The sequence below is a fragment of the Aspergillus sydowii genome (genome assembly GCF_001890705.1).
Source record: "Aspergillus sydowii CBS 593.65 unplaced genomic scaffold ASPSYscaffold_12, whole genome shotgun sequence".
Classification (NCBI taxonomy): domain Eukaryota; kingdom Fungi; phylum Ascomycota; class Eurotiomycetes; order Eurotiales; family Aspergillaceae; genus Aspergillus; species Aspergillus sydowii.
In genome coordinates this window covers 292,473-309,239 of record NW_024467870.1, presented here as the reverse complement: position 1 = coordinate 309,239, position 16,767 = coordinate 292,473, and the positions used below count along the sequence as shown (strand labels likewise).

Sequence of the window (16,767 nt, the reverse complement as noted above, 5' to 3'; positions counted from 1 at the left end):
GAAGAGCGTGAAGGTGGTATTAATAATTGACTGCGTTGAGACTGACTAAGGTGGAGTTGAAGCGAAGTGTCCACCATTGTTCAAAAGCCGAACGGGTATTGACAAGGACGACTTGGAATTGGCTCTGCGCATGGATCTTGTGTGCTATACTAAGCTGAATATGGAATATGCCTTGTATCGGCAATCATACAAGAGAAGCGCAAAAACCAACAACCAGTGCGACATAAGCAAGAATGGCGCCGAATCCGACACCGGCCCCCCTCAAGCCGTGCTTGTATATGTAGTAGGCCGTGGAACCGCTAAAGAAGAACCAAGGGAATGGTGAAAACGCCCACGAAGCCCATTCTAGAGCATAGTTCATATAATCAGCAGTCATTGCACCGTGGACGAGGTCAAGGGGAATCGGATCGAAGTGGGTGTTGCACTTACCCTTCGCAATTGGCAATCCCTGTGACCAAGAAAACGCGAGGAGCAGAACGGATGCCAGGATCACAGCCGATATCTGGAAAGCATCTGGAGGAGGTTAGTGCAGCGATGACGCCAGAAGAGGAACATACATTTGGCAAGAATCGCCGACGGCTGCTGATCGATCCATTCGTACAAATCGTCCTGGAGTGCGTTGTACAGACATAGACCAACATTGCTATTGAATATATCTGAGAGGTTTTGCTGCGACGCCTTGGTCAGTTGCGAGAATGTGCCAATCTCCCATTTACTGGCGTGCCTCTCGGCGATGTCGACTGGGGTGCTGTATTTCGTGACCAGGACCTGGATGATATAGGCGCGGACCTCCTCGGCGGGTGCAGAGGGCGATGGCAATTTCGTGGATTTCTCCGGCATTGTGAGTGTCGAAACGGATGGGATGCTTGTTCTGTGTTTGGAGAGGCTTATATGTGCTAAATGGGGCAGTGCAGGCGGTCGGCGACAAGAACGTTTATCTTATAGGGCGCAAGCTAGAGGGGCCAAAAGACAGCCTTGCGTCGTTGTATTTAGTAGTTCACAGTCTTCTTGGACTACAGCATAAACCGGAGCGGTGGCATGTCTAACAGATATCCCTTCAAGAGACACCAGACCGCTACACCAAAGGCCACGCACGGTTAGTGGCTAGCAGCTATCTCTGCCATTTCCTTTTCGTGACAACCTACTGTTGTTCAGCACTGCACCCTTACTTACCTGGAGTTCAAAAAAACACCCGATCAGTGACTGGGAGGTCATAAGAAGATACAAACTGTACTTCAACAAGCCACAAGTCTCGTGTCAGGCAACGGGATCAACATACCGGTCGCCGCTGAGCCTTAAATGCTTTGCAAAGGCTGAGCAGCAAGGCGCTAAGCGAGCCACGTATGTTTGCGCGGGGTGCAGTCAGCCTGTCAGCTGCATAATCGAAGACACTGAGCCCTCCTTCACCATTACCAGTGGTCTCCGACATCCATTTTCATTTCGAAGAGTTGAGCATCACCACCATTTAACCGTACAGACCACCGGCCTACCCTCTAGACCAACGAACAATGGCAGAAGTCATCGGCGTCGTCTCGGGTGCAGTAACGTTTGCGGCGGTCGTTGTCCAGGTCGGAAACTCCATTACTACACTCAGGGATTGCTGGGATCAAATAAATGATGCACCAGAGGATCTCCGAAAACTACTACAGGAACTTGAACTGTTCAGTCTCATATTGACTGATATCGAGGAGGACTTGTCACAAAGCCCTATTTTAACCAACCTGAATAACAGCAAATACATGCTGCAATGTCTGACACTCTGTAAAGAGGCGGCTCAGGATTTGGAGGCATTGTGCAACGATATCGTCCGCGACATGAAGCCTGCCAGCCGCTTGCGTCTGTCGTATAAGTCTGCAAAAATTGTTATGCGAAAAGGGAAAATCGACAAACACATGTCCCGACTACAGAAGGTGATACGCTTGCTCATGCTATCTCAACAAAGCTATACGCGGTGCGTTGTGACAGTGCGCGTTGCAAACTAGGCCGTCAAGCTAATAAAAATAGAGCGCTCATTCAGGTTCAGCCACAGTTAATTGTCGAAAGAATACGACAACATGAACCGGGTTGTCCAGAAATGGCCTCTTCTACAACCGTCGTGAGTCTTGAAGGTATACCTATTTGTCTTCTTATGTCGAACGAGTGAACCTGATATAAAGCCAGATACAAAAGCCTGCACGAACCAAACAGCGTCGTGTACACCAAAAAGGCAGTGCCGAGACTTTCCCTATCACAGAGAGTGTATATGGCGTCTCAGCTTGCCTCTCTGGATGACCTCCAAAGTTATAGAAGTGGCCGGCACGCGAGCCCCCAGTGGATGGAACTGGATGCTGCGAACTTACAGTGTAATTCCACGAGAGTCGGCCGCAGTTCTCTGCGCGGTATCTGGGAATATCCAAGGCTTGCAAGACTTGTTTGCCGCGAGGCAGGCTTCACCTTTCGATCGGGTCGGGGACACAGATCAGACTCTCCTTCATGTGAGTAGCCTTTGACTAAGTATTTACGATTAGACGCACTCACAGATACCTAAGTTCGTCGGACGCAAAAACAGAAAAGAGATCATTGAGCTTCTCCTGAGTGAAGGAGCAGACCCAAATTCTTCAGATCGTCTACCTGTTTGCAGCCGGGTAGTCCCTACGAGTGACAGAACGAGAGAAAGGGAAACCCCGTCTGTGCTCGCATCCATGCGTGTTCTGCTCCAACGTATAGAGGTCAATTATGAGACTGCAGAAGATGCAGTCGAATATGTTTTAAGCGACTTTCTCGGCACGCCCGAGGAATTCACTGTATTGCAACAGCACTTTTGCCCATCTTTTTATCAACTGCCCAAACTGGATCGGATAAAACTGGCTCTTCGAGTCGTACATGAATATTTCCTGCCTCATTTGGAACCGGGGCTTATTCGGACAATCATAGGGATGGATGATCTGGCAGCCATCGATATCAATGAGATTCACTTTTCTTGGACTACGACAACGTTGATCCATAGTACCGCATTCAGAGTCGGTCTTTGTCAAGGTGATCTGCAGGTGTCAGATCCCACTAGAGGCGCACGGCAAGCCTTTGACTCCTATGGTGATCTTTTACGTGAGCTCCTACGGCTAGGTGCCGACGTTCATGCTGTTGTCGATGGCATGACTCCGCTTCTGGCGTTCCTCGAAGGATATTTCTCAGTGTCAACGCTACCAAAGTTTGAAGATCGGAATAATGCCTGTAACTCGGCCATTCAGACCTGGCTAGGTAACCTGGAAGCTGTTGGTATTGATTTGGCTGCCTATGGTGAAACAGAGCAATACAACTGGATGAATAAAGCTCCAAGGAGAGAATTCAGCGCATGGAATATTGAGGAACTGTGCCACGACACGCGACGGGTTATCGGATTTGCCTACGGTCCTTCGCCCAAGGACTGGCACATGTGGCTTGCTGAGGCTTCTGATCGGTTTGTTGGAGAATTTTGGGATATGATCGAGCGGCCAGTGGAGGAGATGCCTGGTTCCTGGCCAGAAAAGTGACCATATATTGGTTTTACGAGTATAATTGAGTAAATGCATTGCATCTAGTTATCCCGGGAAGTGTAAGAGGAGAGACTATTTATCTCGTTACACGGGAAAGTGTCGAGGTATTTCATGGAAAAGAAATTTCACACTACGGAAGTAGGAAATAAAGCTTTTTAACTAGTCTTCACGTGGACCCCTGATCCTATCCGTTTTAATCTGATGGACGGATATTTGATAGCTTTATGGACCCTGGGAATGATATATATACAGATTGAACGAAAGATTGCGAAAATCCATTGCTATGCACTTGAGTTAAACTGATATTACAGGGTATACCCCAACACGCCAACACCAAATGCAATTTCCATCACTGAAAAGACAATGTCAAGACCTCCAGTTGGCCTTGTTCAGCTTCTTTCTCAGCAACTCGCCCAGGAATTCATCGCGCTCCTTCTCGGCCTTTTGCAAGTCAACATGTGACACCCACTCGTTGACATTCTCCTTCAGCGCATCCGTCTTCTCCTTCGAGTCCAGCTCAAACTTATGCTGCTCCATATCATCCAGCCACGTCTTTAATGCTGGGCCGAGGTGGTCCACGAAATGCGAGAAGCTGCCTCCTCCTCCGAGCGTATTCGTAATGATCGGCCCGGACAGCGCCCAGCGGAGACCGAGCCCAGATGTCATGGTTTTGTCTGGCAAGTGTTAGCAGGATCTACTATATAATGTAGGGGATCAAAGACTAACCTAGATCCTCAGCCGAGACAACACCGCGCGAGATAAGACTGTATGCCTCGGCGCAAACCGCCGCCTGCAGACGATTGGCAATGAACCCGGGCGTCTCCTGCTTCACAACAACAGGGTCCTTGTTGAGGCTGGAGTAGAATTCACGTGCCTTGTTGACGTATTCTTCGCTCGTGCCTGGATGGGGCACGATCTCAACCAGCGGGACCAGATGTGGGGGGTTGAATGGGTGTCCGATCAGAATACGCGCTGGATTGTTCTTGCATTCTGTGATGAATTGCGAGGAGGGGAGGCCCGAGGATGAGGAGGCGATGAGAACGTGTGATGGAGTTTGGGCATCAAGTTGTGCGAAGAGTCTGCGTTTAAAGTCGAGACGCTCAGGACCGTTCTAGAACAAACAAATTATGGTTAACGACCGCGAATCCCGCAATTGCTAAAGTTGGGGTGGTGTACTTCTTGGATCAAGTCGACATCGCCAAGGTGCGGGCCAATGTCTTTGACGAATTTGTAGTTCTGCAGACAAGCCTCGACACTTGATCGGGCGGCTGGGACTGAAGAGCAGTTTTTGTGCAGATAGTCGCGGAGCTTTGTTTCGGCGCCTGGTGCTGGGTCTGATACGATCACCCGTAGGCCCTTGGATAGGAAGAGAGCCGTCCAGCTGGAGCCGATGACACCAGTGCCGATAACACCGATAGTTCTGATGGGTAGAGAAGCCATGCTGCTTATTGATTATGTATGCGTTGAATGGATCTCAGATCTGATCCCGACCTTCTCAAGACTGCCTTATATACAAGAACCATGGCATTTCGGAAGAGACAGCTGTATACCCAATCGGGATATATCTCGGTCGGAAGCGTTGTCATGACGTCCGCGCCTTCTCTCACGCCACCTTTCAAGCCCACTATCCACCTGACGGCACGAGAGTTTGCGGTTCCACATTTCAATCTTCCCGCGGCTTTTCCTCGGTATAGCCTATAATTCATCCAAGGTGGATATGCGGAAGAGCAAAATTGCCTGCTTAGGCGCTGTCCAAGGGTTCCGATACTCGGCTTGCCGATCTGCAGTCTTCCGGGTTGCCGTGTCTGGTCATCGGAAGGAGAGCTCCGGACCGTTAAAAGACTTAGCGTTCCGGTTGAGGGATATAAAGGCTGCTGTCATTCAAATGATGTCGATCTGCCAAACTTTATACCCTTATTCTTCAACATCGGCCTAACATACTTCAATTTACATCTTCGACTTACATCGACTTTGTCATAACATCGACATAACACCCATCTTGACACCGAATACGACTTTCTGTCTGTAGGCACTCACAATGGCACCCGCCCACGAAACAGTCCCAAGCACAGACATATACGGTCCCGGGACATACACCGACAAGACCTTCCTGCCCGCTCCGCAAGATGCCACCCGCATCTTCGAGTACATCGCCAAGGGCACACCGGGCTTCACGCAGGACAAGAAACTCTGGGAGACGGTAAAATTCAGCGGCACAGACGTCCCCGTAATCCCAGGCCCAACAAAAGCACCCCTCATCGCCGCCGCCCTACACGCCATGTGCGGAGTCGTCGCCCATGAAATCGTACAGGACCGCGACGGCACGCCCGCTGAAACCCAGCAGGTCAGCGTCAACACCGACCACGCGGCCATCTGGCTGGGAACGATCTTTGCCGCTGCTATCGAGGGCAAGGATATGTCCGAGATTACGCGTTCGGGTGAGTTGAAGGGGCTCTTCAAGCGCGATTTCGAGGGGAACTTTATGTCCACGCCTATGCGCCAGCGCACTACGGCGCTCTACAAGACCAAGACGCCGGGCGTGTGGTACCAGCTGCATGGATCGCTGGATGCGCCACCCGTTCTGAAGGCGATGGGTATGGACCCTGAGTATCCCGCGAAAACACCCGAGGAGGCGTACGAGTACATCGCGAAGCACGTCGAGCAGTGGACGGCCGATGAAATCGAGATGTTAAACGTCAAGAACGGTTTCTGTGGAAGTATCTGCTTCACTCCGCAAGGGTGGTTAGATACTCTAATGGGCAAGAGGCTCGACGAGAAGCCGCTAGTAGGCTACTCGAAGCAGACACATGCGATTCCCACGCCGCCGACACCGATTCCCAAGGTTGAAGGTGACAAGCGCCCGCTGGCTGGTGTCAAGGTCGTCGAGTTAGTCCGGATCATTGCAGGTCCAGTCATTGGTTCTACGCTCGCGGCCTATGGCGCAGATGTTATCCGCGTCAACTGCAGCCGGTTGACGGATCTGAATGTCCTGCAACTGACGCTGAATGCTGGGAAACGCACCATCGACATCGACCTCGCCAAGGAAGAAGACAAGGCCCGACTGCGCGAACTCATCGCCGACGCCGATGTCTTCGTCCAGGGATTCCGGCCCAACGCTATCGCGCGCAGGGGGTTCGGCGTCAACGATCTCCTCGAGATGGCCGGAAACAGGGGCAAGGGTATTGTCTACGTTGAGGAGAACTGCTACGGTCCTGATGGGCCTTACCATGAGCGCCCTGGGTGGCAGCAAATTGGCGACGCCGCGTCTGGGTCTTCGTATGTCATGGGTCGTTCTCTGGGATTCAAGGACGGAACGAGCATCCTCCCTCCTCTTCCGATCTCGGATATGAGTACTGGTCTTGTGGGTGCGCTTGGTGCACTGATGGCGTTGCGGGACCGCGCCCGTACTGGAGGGTCATACCGTGTGACGAGCTCGCTTGTCAAGGCTGATGCGGTTGCGCTGGAGCCCGAGATTGGGCTTTACTCGCCGGAGGTGGTGCAGAAGAGTAATGAGCTGTTCAAGTGGGGGCATATCGGGCCGGAGCAGTTCGTTATTGAGATTCTGCTGGTTGTTATGGATGGTTGGAAGAGGGTATTCCCTCAGTACTTCCAGGCTGGTGGGGATGAGTCGCTGCTGGCCAGCTATAAGGAGGGTGCTTGGGGCTCTATGGATCTGCTTAAGCCTGTGACGAGACTCAGTGATGAGAGTGCTACGCCTAGGTGGTTGACGGCTCCTGTTCCGAACTGTTATCATGAACAGGGGATCCAGTGGTTGTAAACTAACCTTACTATTCGGATTTACATGGATTTGTATTATAGATTTATTTGCATAGCCAGCCATTTCATAAAGTCATTGAATATTTATTCTTCATAAACCTAAGTCATTCCTGCATCCCAACCCTCAACAGGAGTAGTCTCCCCATCCAGCTGTGCAAAGAACGTAGGCCAGTCATTCCAATCAAATGCATAGTTATCAACCCAAGCCAGACTATCAAGGCTATCCTGAGCCTCTGGCCCGGCCATATTTTGGTCTGGTTGAACCACTAAACTGCTATTATTGGTAGTATTCGTCGTTGCTGGAAGCCTTGATGCAACCGCGGGAATGCTATCGGTTGCGGATTCGCCTCGCCGGGTGTCAATATTCTCATCAATCAATTTCAAAACAGAACCACATCGCGATGCTAGCGTTGTATGGGATTCGTAGCCCTTGAGGATATCGCGCGCGAGGTGTAATAGGCTGTTCAAGCGAGTTGCGGATAGATTCTCCATTAGTTGTCTGGACCGGGATGTTTTGGCTGCTAGGAGGATAGTTACTGCCATGTACACATCTTTTGAGGTTAGCCAAATGTCTTGATGTAGTTGAACCGTGGGAAATGATTTCCTTACAAGAAACGGTATACCAATTTGACGGTAATATGTATGCTTGTGTTTGCTCTGGTAGATTTCGCGCAATAAACTCGATCATGTCCCCGGCTGCTTTTGCGCAGTTTAGCTGGCAGTGGAGGACGACGCGGGGCATGACCTGGGGGTCGTCGGCGTATAGACTAGGTATTGAGGTTGGCTTTGTCTGTTGGTCTTGTAGTAGGAAACGTCTAAAGAGGAGGAGACGGACGGACAAATATCTTTTTCCATCAGCTGGATGTCTCGGGAATACAGATTCGTTGAAGTACTAACCTGGCGCGGAGTACATTTGCCTCACGGGTTATATGTTTCGTCGGCGTTGGGTCTGCAAGATCCGAAGGCATCTGGAAGAATGGATGTAAATTTGCAGCCCAGTTACTCAGCTCTGACTCGATTCGAAATAGGCTTGCGAATTTATCAAAGTACGGAGACGCATTTCCGTCTTTCCTCGGAGTGTCATCGCGGGAGATATAGAAGATATCCAAGACATCTCCGATGATATGGTGCAGTCGGCAAAAGGATATGTAGAAATTGACTTTGGACGGCAGGGCAACATTTTCAGTATCTCTGCTTGCCTCCATCGAGTTCAGCATTAGTGAACTCAGGCCCTGCTTCGCAAGCGATTGAGGAACCTTAAGCGCGCATCCAAATGTCATAGCACAGATCCGGTCCATGATAACGCAGCCGTTCCAGACCTGGCGTGCGAGATCTCGCTCGCGTGGGTCACTAATGGCCTCGGTCGTTTCGGGGACATGAAGACCTAATTCCTGTGCGATATGGATCGCCGTTGCGATGTTGCGGAAGCACTTCTGGGGCACCTTGTCGTGCTGTAGATACACCGCCGTCAGGAGTAAGATCTGGATAATCTCGAAGCTGTAAATCTCCATCAACCCGTACGACATCAACTCCTGCGCTCGGTCGAAAAAGACAACGGAGGATTGATACCGTGAGAGAGGCGGCTCGCCCTGGGACGCAACGCAGGATGTCGCGAACATGAGATTCAGGATACAATGCAGCGCCCTCTCGTCCATTGCCAGTTCGGCCTCGCCGTCCTTGGACCACAGCGTCTCGTACGCCTTCTCGATAGAAGCCCGGTCCAGCCAGGGGTAAGCGCTGTCGACAAAGTCCCAGTACAAGTTGAGCAAATGGTCTGCTACTTTCCGCGGGGGAATCGCAAACTGAACATCCGACGGTTCTGTCTTGGTCCCTCGTTTCTGGAGCCTCGGGAGCTCTTTGAGAGGCTTGGGCTGAACTCGACTTCGTTGCTCTCCCTTCTCGAACCCGCTTGTCGCTGACTCGTTTCTGGAATCGTGTAACATTTGTGCTCCACTAGAGGCGCCGAACAGACTTCCGCTGGGTACGATCGGGCTGTGAGATCTAGGCCGGTTGTATTCGATATGGTTTTGTGATGGGGTTCTAAATACTTGCTGCGATTGCGGAGTGTTGGTGTTTACCCGCTTGTCCGGGGTAGAACTGGAGCTATCAACAATAAGCGATGAACTAGGCAGATAGCTCCAGTATGAAGCCGTTAAACCTTGTGCCTCAGCTAATGACTTACTTCGCACCAGACGGAGCCTCCTCCTCCCTGTACCTGCAAATCTGCGAACCCTGCCTTCTCTTCGCGCAGGGACCGCATACTACAGTGCCAGCACAAACATTAGACCAAACGAACCATAACACTTGGAAATTGAGCTTACCCGGCCTGACACCATCACACTTGGTCTTTCGCGCCTTGCATACATTACAGGCAATGCTGATCTTGGCCCGCTTGGGTCTGGGTTCCTGGTCTCCAGCTCCAGCTCCAGCTCTGGATAAATGCTCCGACTGTGGAGACGCCGAAGCGCTCCCAGCGCGGAAGGAGAACATCATCTTGCTGGCTTAACCAGTAGCCACTGGGCGTTGAGCGACTGGCAGAGACGGAAGGTGGCAAGACTGCTGCATTGAGAATCGGACACTCCGAACAGATTCCGACACTAACGGTGGGTCCGATTCCGCTCCGATGTTTGGCCGAAAATACCTGATTATGTCATTCCGAACACTCCCTTTTCAGATGCTTCCGTGGCTCGGAAGACGGATTGGGAATGCGGGTCGTATACACAGTAGAAGTTTCTATGCAGATTCGGTCAGGGAATAGGCATGCCGACTCGGGTTCTCTGTGCCGAATGGGTTGATCGGGTCTGCAACCTGTAGTCTTATACTTAAGACTGCAGGCCCTTCCTAACCGACTTGATATCCTAAGTCTCACTATACTACGTTACTACTTTACTACTCTACTACTCTACCACCACATCATATTTTATAATCATAATACACACATAATGCTCCCACCATCAACACCCAATACCTCAAAGCAAGGCCAAGGCCGACTCTACTTCCTCGACGTCGGGATCTCAACGCCTGCCCTGCACGGCCGCATCCTAACATGCCATCCCGACGGCTCCGGCTTCCGAGAACTAATCACCAACATCCGGAGCCTGCCAGACGGGATCGCCATCGACAACGAGGCCGGGCACATCTACTGGACGAACATGGGGATTCCGTCTGCGAACGATGGGTCTATTCAGCGGTGTGACCTGGAGGGCACGAATATCGTTACGGTCGTGCCGAAGGGGTATACGCATACGCCGAAACAACTCACCATTGCGAGGGGGAGCCGGAAGTTGTATTGGTCTGATCGGGAGGGCATGAGAGTGATGAGGGCGGATATGGATGGGGGCGATGTTGAGGTTCTTTATGTGGCGGGGGATGTGCAGGAGAGGAGGGTTGAGGATTGGTGTGTTGGGGTTGCGGTTGATGAGGAGGGGGGACAGATCTTTTGGACGCAAAAGGGGCCGTCGAAGGGGAATGGGGGGAGGATATTCAAGATGGGGATTGAGTTGAGGGAGGGCGAGACTGCGGAGTCGAGATCGGATGTGGAGCTTGTTAAGGAGGGTTTGCCGGAGCCGATTGATCTCGAGCTGGATCATGAGCAGCGGAAACTGTACTGGACGGATCGGGGGGATCCGCCGTATGGCAACTCGGTAAATGTGGTTGGGATTGACGAGGTTGTTGACACGAAGGCGCGTCCGGAGATTCTGGTTCGCAAGCTGCATGAAGGCATTGGGATTGCGCTGGACTTGAAGAATGGGCGCATGTTCTTTGGGGATCTGGGGGGTTCGTTGTATAGTTCCAACCTGGATGGGAGCTGCAAGACCACAATCATCCCTGATATTGGTGGTGCAGTCACTGGAATAGCTTATGTTGAGTAGACCTTTTAGCGTTTGTATTATTACCGATAGACAAATTCCCCGATCAAATAAAGAAGCGACATCATTTACTAAGTATCCTCTCTCAAGTTATAAACAGAGTGTAAACTGCTGATGCTGTTATATGTAATGGTAAAATAGATATCATCACTACAATAATTAAAGTTAGTATAATTAAATTAAGTAAGTAATATATTCCAGTAAAAAAGAAGTCTAAATCCAATAATAGTAGACTCTATATTCTATAAATAGAAGATATCTATATCTTAATAACCAACTATACCCCTGTTAAGCAATCTCCATTTGGTAGGCAGCAGGAACCAACAGTATTTTCAAAACCAAAACAGCTATTCTAACCTTTCTAGATCCCCAAAGACAGGCCGCACTTGCAGTTTCAGAAATGGGCCGAGGAGTACGGGTATGATCAAGCAAAGATAGCAGGGTGTATGCGACCGCTAATATTCTTAGACCAATATACTCACTGATGCTCTGAACGCGCGTGGATCATTCTATCATCCGATGCCAGTGTCAGAGACTTATTGGATAAGTGCAGTAACATCTACTCCCATACCATCCTATGGACTGCGTTGGCGGCCTTTTTTATCGGTTGAGCTACGAGGAATGAAGGCGAGAAATTCATTAGATATAAGCGCGAACCAGTGGATTCTGGACTTTGCTAATGTATTAGCGTCCGGAGTAGAAGCGCGACTACTGTTGGAATGCTGCCATTTTATCTAGACTAAAACCTTCGAACTGCGTCGGCCTTGCCAGTAACGACCCCAAGGATCTTCTGCGCGTCCTGTACAGAGTTTAACCCGTCCACCCGCCAGGAAACATGGTGGTCTGGTCTTATCAAAATGAGATTGCGTTCATACAGAACTTTAGCTCGGTCCTCCTGAGAGAGGTCGACCTGGACTAGTGGCACAGACATCGCATCTGCAACTTGAGCCATAAGACCTTGTCCCACGTCCTGGCTAACGAAGACGAGGAGGGTCCATTCATCACCAAAGGTGTCGAAAATGGCTCTCCCGTCGGAAAGAAACAAGTGCGGAGAGCGACCACCAGGCCATGAGCTGGGGATGTAACGGCGGGGATCGAACGGCGGTTCAGCAGCAGTGTCTTCGTGGCAAAGGATCACGGGAGAGCTGTAACGATAGCCCATCTCGATGCCTAAATCTTTGTTCTCCCCATCGTGAGTCTGGTAGTACTCATGGATTTTGAGTCGCAGGGCGCGGGCCTCGTCGGTATCCTCGTCGACCTGGCGGGGGTCGCCGGCATTTAAGAACTGTTTAAGCTCGTTATGGACTTGGAAGTGGACTCCTGAGTGCTCCACGCTGTGTTGGGCGACGGGCTTGCGCTCGGGCTCGTAGGATTCGAGGAGACCAGGACCTCCGCTGCCGTTGATCACGGCGGCAAGCTTCCAGCCAAGGTCAAAGGCATCTCCAATACCCATATTCATGCCATAGCCACCAGTTGGAATGTTCTGGTGCACAGAATCGCCTGCAAGGTATACGCGGCCTCGGGGGCTCTTCCAGGAACGAGCAACAGCAATGTTGGGTCTCCAGACAGAACGTACTAGAATCTCGTCGATCTGGACCTTGTATGGCCCGTAAAGACCACCGAGAACCCGGTAAACAGCGTCCTCCGAGCTGATATACTCAGGGTTGGCGTCTAAAGGCATAAAAAGATGTGTGGTCCAGATATCCTTTTCGTTCTGGGATATAATTGCTCCCTCGAATCCTCCCGACTCTCCAAGGAGGAAGATGTGCCAGAATCTTCCCTGTTTATAAAGACGATCGAGATCGCGAGACTTGAAATGGACGAGCAAAGCGCATGAGGGACTATACGGTGTGTTACCATAGACGTCCACATTGAAAGTTAGGTTGGAGTGTGCTCACATTGGGCCTCCATCTAGTGGAATTGCCAGCGATTTGCGGACTCGACTAGAGGCACCGTCGCAGCCGGCCACATAGTCAGAGATCCAAGTCGTAGACACTCCAGACTCTGTATCCGTCACTTGAACTTTGACGCCATGGTCATCTTCTTTGACAAACTCTACCTTGGAGCCATAGTGAAGGTCAATCAAAGGGTCTTTGTCACAGATTTCCTTGAGCCACCGCTCGAAAACTACCTGCGAAATTCTTTGCCATGGCTCACATGGCTGAGATCCGTCATTAATATCTCGAATCTGTTGGCGCAGCTTTTCGACACCCGGTAGCTCCCACATGGTGAGTGGCCTGTTTGCAGACAAACCAGTGGAGATGAGGACGTTTTGATCAATATCGGCCGGAACACCTTGCTCGCGTAGGCCATCGGCGAGACCCAGCTTTCGGAAGAGTTCCATCGATCGCGCATTCGTCAGGTCCATTTTAGGCCACTTGGTCGTTGTCTCGTTACGTTCAAACAAAGTAGATCTGACACCGTGGAAAGACAATATCCGTGCCAGCAGTAGTCCTACCGGTCCGCCTCCTGCGATAATCACATTTCCTTTGGGCAGGCGTCTGCTTTCACTGGCAGCTTTGGCATTCATCGGAGGCATTCTCTATTTTATGTCGTGGGAGGTTGATTTAGTTCCTGAACGGGCAAAGTTGCTGGTACTGTACGAAGGAAAGGCAAGTAAGAGCTTTATAGAAGCTCGGTGAGTCTTTCGACCACTATATCTCGCGTTTACTCCGTTACTTGGGAATGCGGGCGTGGCGCATCGTCTTCGGAAAAGCGGGTCGTATGAGAAACCCCAGACATCAGAAAGACCGGGATCTGGATGCGGGGTTGACCATGACAGTGAACATTAGCCGCTGGGACAATGTTGCTGCATTCCGATGCTCGAAGTGCTTGTTGGCTGGAGGAGAACAAGCCGAAGATGGTTCGGGTTTAGGCTCGGGCTCGAAAGGCAGTAGACCAGACAGGAATGCTCGGACTCTGCCTTGAATGGATGTACCCCAGAGATGCGTCTTAGTGCGCAGTTTTGGCTACGTACTTGATACTCTTTGCGGCTCAGCGTTTCGCATGATATTCCTCCTACCCAGTTGTAGGACTTCCGACCCCGGTCTCATACTTCTTCCCACGTCTGCATACGCCTAATGGGCCCCGAAAACTTGTCAGATGCTTTGCTTGGCAGAAGGGTATCTAGGCGTGCCAGTCATGCNTGTGCGAAATGCCAGAAGCGCAAGGTGCGATGCGATGTGGCCATTCGGGGTTCCCTGTATGAACTGCTACCTTGACGGCCACATATGCGAGGTTGCGAAGCGGTCAAGACGAGTCAGAGGGTGGTGGGTAAAGGGTTGGTGCTTATGCTAAGTAGTCTAGGTGTCTGTACTATTAGCCTTTAAGATAACCCAGTCAGACGAGGAAGCGACATCATGTATTCTCGTGGTAGCATTTATCGTGCAGACTGCTGATGCCATTATATATAACGGCGAAATGGACACCACCAGCATGACAATTAAAATCATTGACATTGAATTAAAGTCTCGTAAAAAGAAAGGTAAAAAAAAAAAAAAAAAAAAAAAATTTATTATCTAAATTTAATAACAGTAGGCAGCAATGCACTGCTTGAATGGTAGGCCCGCTGCCCACAAACAGAGGAATATTCCGATATCAACGGTTATTAGACAACTCCTTTCATATAGCACCCACATCGACTGCTAACCCATTCTTCATGTGATCTGGTCCCTCTTTGGCTTGACCATTGAAGGTCCTAGCATCTGCTATCATCACGGTGGAACCGCCGATCTGTCTCCGGAGTGTTCGTTAGGAGAGGAAGAGTCGCCGCTGGCAGATCCCTATCCATATCGAGCACTGGCGATATCTTGAGTCACAAAGTGCTCTTTCTCTTGCCGACTGACGGGAGGTGCTCATCTTTGGTAACCGCTAGAAGCTGAAACTCAGACTCAGACTGATATCGCCGAGACAGTCAGTCACCCCATCTGTCCCTAAGTTCTCCAGGACATCTCCCAAACGGGACGACAAGATAGAAATACAATACATATCTAGCTACGTGGGTATAGACCCGACTCACAACTCCACCATAACCCACCCAACCTCCCTCCTCCCCCGCTCCCAATCAGCAATAATCTTAAACCGATCCGGATAATAGTGGAAATTCACACCGACAACGCGATCCTCCTTCTTGATCCCCTCGACTCCCTCAACACCGGGAACACGATTGCGCTCTTCAAACTGCCCAATCGCCCCGACGACCCGGCTCGCCTTTTCGCCGGTCCACAGGCCCTCCTGGTATGGCATCCGCTCTAGCACGGCTAGTCCGCGCCGTCGGATTCGAGCGTCTCGGCAGGCTTCGTGGAGGGCGTAGACGTGGTTTAGTATTCCTGTGCAGAGGGAGAAGAGGGGAGTTACTGCTGGTTTTGATTTTGATGGCCGTGACTGGTTGGTCGTGATACTATCGGACGTCGGACTAGGCGAAGAAGAAGATGATGATGCTGCTGATGATGATGGTGACGACGTCCGCTCCTCCCAAGCAAGATCCACCGCAGTCTCAAATTGGGTCATTGCAAACTCATACTCCGGCAGAAACGCATCCGCTGCCATCTGGCCTAGTGCCGGGTCCCTTGAGCACCGGATGTACAGCATCGTCGAGATACCCTTAAGCAGGGCGATGACGCGGCGGTCCGCGAGGGAGGGGTTCTGAGTGGATGCAATGCAGGCGTAGAATGCTGCGCTCCACCGGGTGAGACCGAGGAGAGACTCCTGATTCACCGCGCGGAGGGCAGCAGCCTGGCGCATGGATGCGGAGTAGGTCTCGCGGTGGGGAAAGATGCCGTCGTCGTCGGGGACGGAGTCTGGACTTGCAAAGGCGAGGGTGTTGGCTGCGCGGGTGGCGCGATTCTGGATGCTGTGTAGTAGGCGGATGAAGGACTCGTGGGCTTCGGGGATGGAGGGGAAGCATGATGGGATGGCGAGCTGGGTGATGTTGTATTCGACGAAGATGGCGTCTTGGTGGTAGCCTGGGCGGCTGGTGAGGAATGAGATGATGAGGGTTTCCAGGTGCGAGAACTGGGCGAGGAGGGTGCGTTCGTAAAAGGCGAGCTGGTAACGGTGTTGAGTTTGGGTCTGCGTCTGGCTGTGCTGTTTGAGCAGCTGCACTCCCTGTGTGTAGTGGATCTGCGCTGCGTCGTAGTCCCTGCGCGCGACTTCAAATATAGACAGCAGCAGGCAGGTCGCTAGGCAGACGTCGATGGAGACCATCCCCGTCGGCGAGTGGGACTGGGTGAGCAGCTGGCGCAGAGTCGTCAGGGCTTCCCCGTAGTAGCGCAGAACATGCGGCGAGTTGACGCCGTCCGAGTGCAGGGCCCCTAGAGCGATCACAGCGCGACGAGGGGCCAGCTCGGAGTGGGCCATCTGCAGGACGAGGCGCTGCCAGAAGTACGAGGAGGCCCAGCCGGACAGGTCGGCGATGGTGTTGGCGCGGAAGAAGTCGAAGAAGCGAGTCTCGCGCTGGGTGTGGAAGATGCGCGAGGGCACAGCGCTGGGGATAGCTTCAGTTTCAGGGTCCCACGAGCACGACCAGCCCGCGCGCACACAACGCTGGCACATCGGCTGCTGCTCGTCGCATTTGACGCGGCGTTTCCTGCTGGTCAGGACACGCAGTA

At 51.6% G+C, this 16,767-nt stretch overlaps 8 protein-coding genes across 8 annotated transcripts; 3 read left to right on the top strand and 5 right to left on the bottom strand.

Moving 5' to 3' along the window:
- Positions 1-17: 17 nt before the first annotated feature.
- ASPSYDRAFT_71565 (uncharacterized protein) lies at positions 18-840 on the bottom strand (the record flags this gene model as incomplete). The annotated part of the gene is made up of 3 exons (XM_040850591.1): positions 18-345; positions 430-513; positions 558-840. The coding sequence occupies 3 exons, from the start codon at positions 838-840 to the stop codon at positions 185-187; spliced, it is 528 nt and encodes a 175-aa protein (XP_040698828.1). The 3' UTR covers positions 18-184.
- Positions 841-1,277: 437 nt separating this feature from the next.
- Positions 1,278-3,679, top strand: ASPSYDRAFT_439518 (uncharacterized protein). Its single transcript, XM_040846759.1, has 4 exons — positions 1,278-1,951; positions 2,005-2,108; positions 2,161-2,474; positions 2,529-3,679. Exons 1-4 carry the CDS (start codon positions 1,509-1,511, stop codon positions 3,507-3,509), a joined length of 1,842 nt encoding a protein of 613 aa, XP_040698827.1. The 5' UTR covers positions 1,278-1,508; the 3' UTR covers positions 3,510-3,679.
- A 199-nt stretch (positions 3,680-3,878) lies between these two features.
- Positions 3,879-4,952, bottom strand: ASPSYDRAFT_34831 (uncharacterized protein; the record flags this gene model as incomplete). Its single annotated transcript, XM_040845286.1, has 3 exons — positions 3,879-4,186; positions 4,239-4,623; positions 4,689-4,952. 3 exons carry the CDS (start codon positions 4,950-4,952, stop codon positions 3,879-3,881), a joined length of 957 nt encoding a protein of 318 aa, XP_040698826.1.
- Positions 4,953-5,232: 280 nt separating this feature from the next.
- ASPSYDRAFT_49159 (uncharacterized protein) lies at positions 5,233-7,387 on the top strand. Its single transcript, XM_040847787.1, has one exon. It carries the CDS (start codon positions 5,551-5,553, stop codon positions 7,288-7,290), a length of 1,740 nt encoding a protein of 579 aa, XP_040698825.1. The 5' UTR covers positions 5,233-5,550; the 3' UTR covers positions 7,291-7,387.
- On the bottom strand, positions 7,340-9,846 carry ASPSYDRAFT_438458 (Zn(II)2Cys6 transcription factor). The gene is made up of 5 exons (XM_040846747.1): positions 9,611-9,846; positions 9,472-9,550; positions 8,187-9,392; positions 7,899-8,134; positions 7,340-7,840 (listed from the first exon to the last, which is right to left on the bottom strand). The coding sequence occupies exons 1-5, from the start codon at positions 9,780-9,782 to the stop codon at positions 7,389-7,391; spliced, it is 2,145 nt and encodes a 714-aa protein (XP_040698824.1). The 5' UTR covers positions 9,783-9,846; the 3' UTR covers positions 7,340-7,388.
- A 385-nt stretch (positions 9,847-10,231) lies between these two features.
- Positions 10,232-11,161, top strand: ASPSYDRAFT_93041 (uncharacterized protein; the record flags this gene model as incomplete). Its single annotated transcript, XM_040852774.1, has 1 exon — positions 10,232-11,161. One exon carries the CDS (start codon positions 10,232-10,234, stop codon positions 11,159-11,161), a length of 930 nt encoding a protein of 309 aa, XP_040698823.1.
- A 655-nt stretch (positions 11,162-11,816) lies between these two features.
- Positions 11,817-13,688, bottom strand: ASPSYDRAFT_209188 (uncharacterized protein; the record flags this gene model as incomplete). Its single annotated transcript, XM_040843957.1, has 2 exons — positions 11,817-12,999; positions 13,057-13,688. The coding sequence occupies 2 exons, from the start codon at positions 13,686-13,688 to the stop codon at positions 11,898-11,900; spliced, it is 1,734 nt and encodes a 577-aa protein (XP_040698822.1). The 3' UTR covers positions 11,817-11,897.
- A 1,484-nt stretch (positions 13,689-15,172) lies between these two features.
- Positions 15,173-16,711, bottom strand: ASPSYDRAFT_34826 (uncharacterized protein; the record flags this gene model as incomplete). The annotated part of the gene is made up of 1 exon (XM_040845285.1): positions 15,173-16,711. The coding sequence occupies one exon, from the start codon at positions 16,709-16,711 to the stop codon at positions 15,173-15,175; it is 1,539 nt and encodes a 512-aa protein (XP_040698821.1).
- Positions 16,712-16,767: the final 56 nt, after the last annotated feature.

Excerpts from the sequence above, each read along its gene's own strand:
- ASPSYDRAFT_439518 (XM_040846759.1), top strand. The coding sequence starts at position 1,509 with ATGGCAGAAGTCATCGGCGTCGTCTCGGGTGCAGTAACGTTTGCGGCG. Across the intron at positions 2,109-2,160 it reads AACCGTCGTGAGTCTTGAAG|ATACAAAAGCCTGCACGAAC; the intron begins GTATACCTATTT and ends ATATAAAGCCAG. Across the intron at positions 2,475-2,528 it reads CAGATCAGACTCTCCTTCAT|TTCGTCGGACGCAAAAACAG; the intron begins GTGAGTAGCCTT and ends CAGATACCTAAG.
- ASPSYDRAFT_49159 (XM_040847787.1), top strand. The coding sequence starts at position 5,551 with ATGGCACCCGCCCACGAAACAGTCCCAAGCACAGACATATACGGTCCC.
- ASPSYDRAFT_438458 (XM_040846747.1), bottom strand. The coding sequence starts at position 9,782 with ATGATGTTCTCCTTCCGCGCTGGGAGCGCTTCGGCGTCTCCACAGTCG. Across the intron at positions 8,135-8,186 it reads GCAAATGTACTCCGCGCCAG|ATATTTGTCCGTCCGTCTCC; the intron begins GTTAGTACTTCA and ends TGATGGAAAAAG. Across the intron at positions 7,841-7,898 it reads AAATTGGTATACCGTTTCTT|ATGTGTACATGGCAGTAACT; the intron begins GTAAGGAAATCA and ends TAACCTCAAAAG.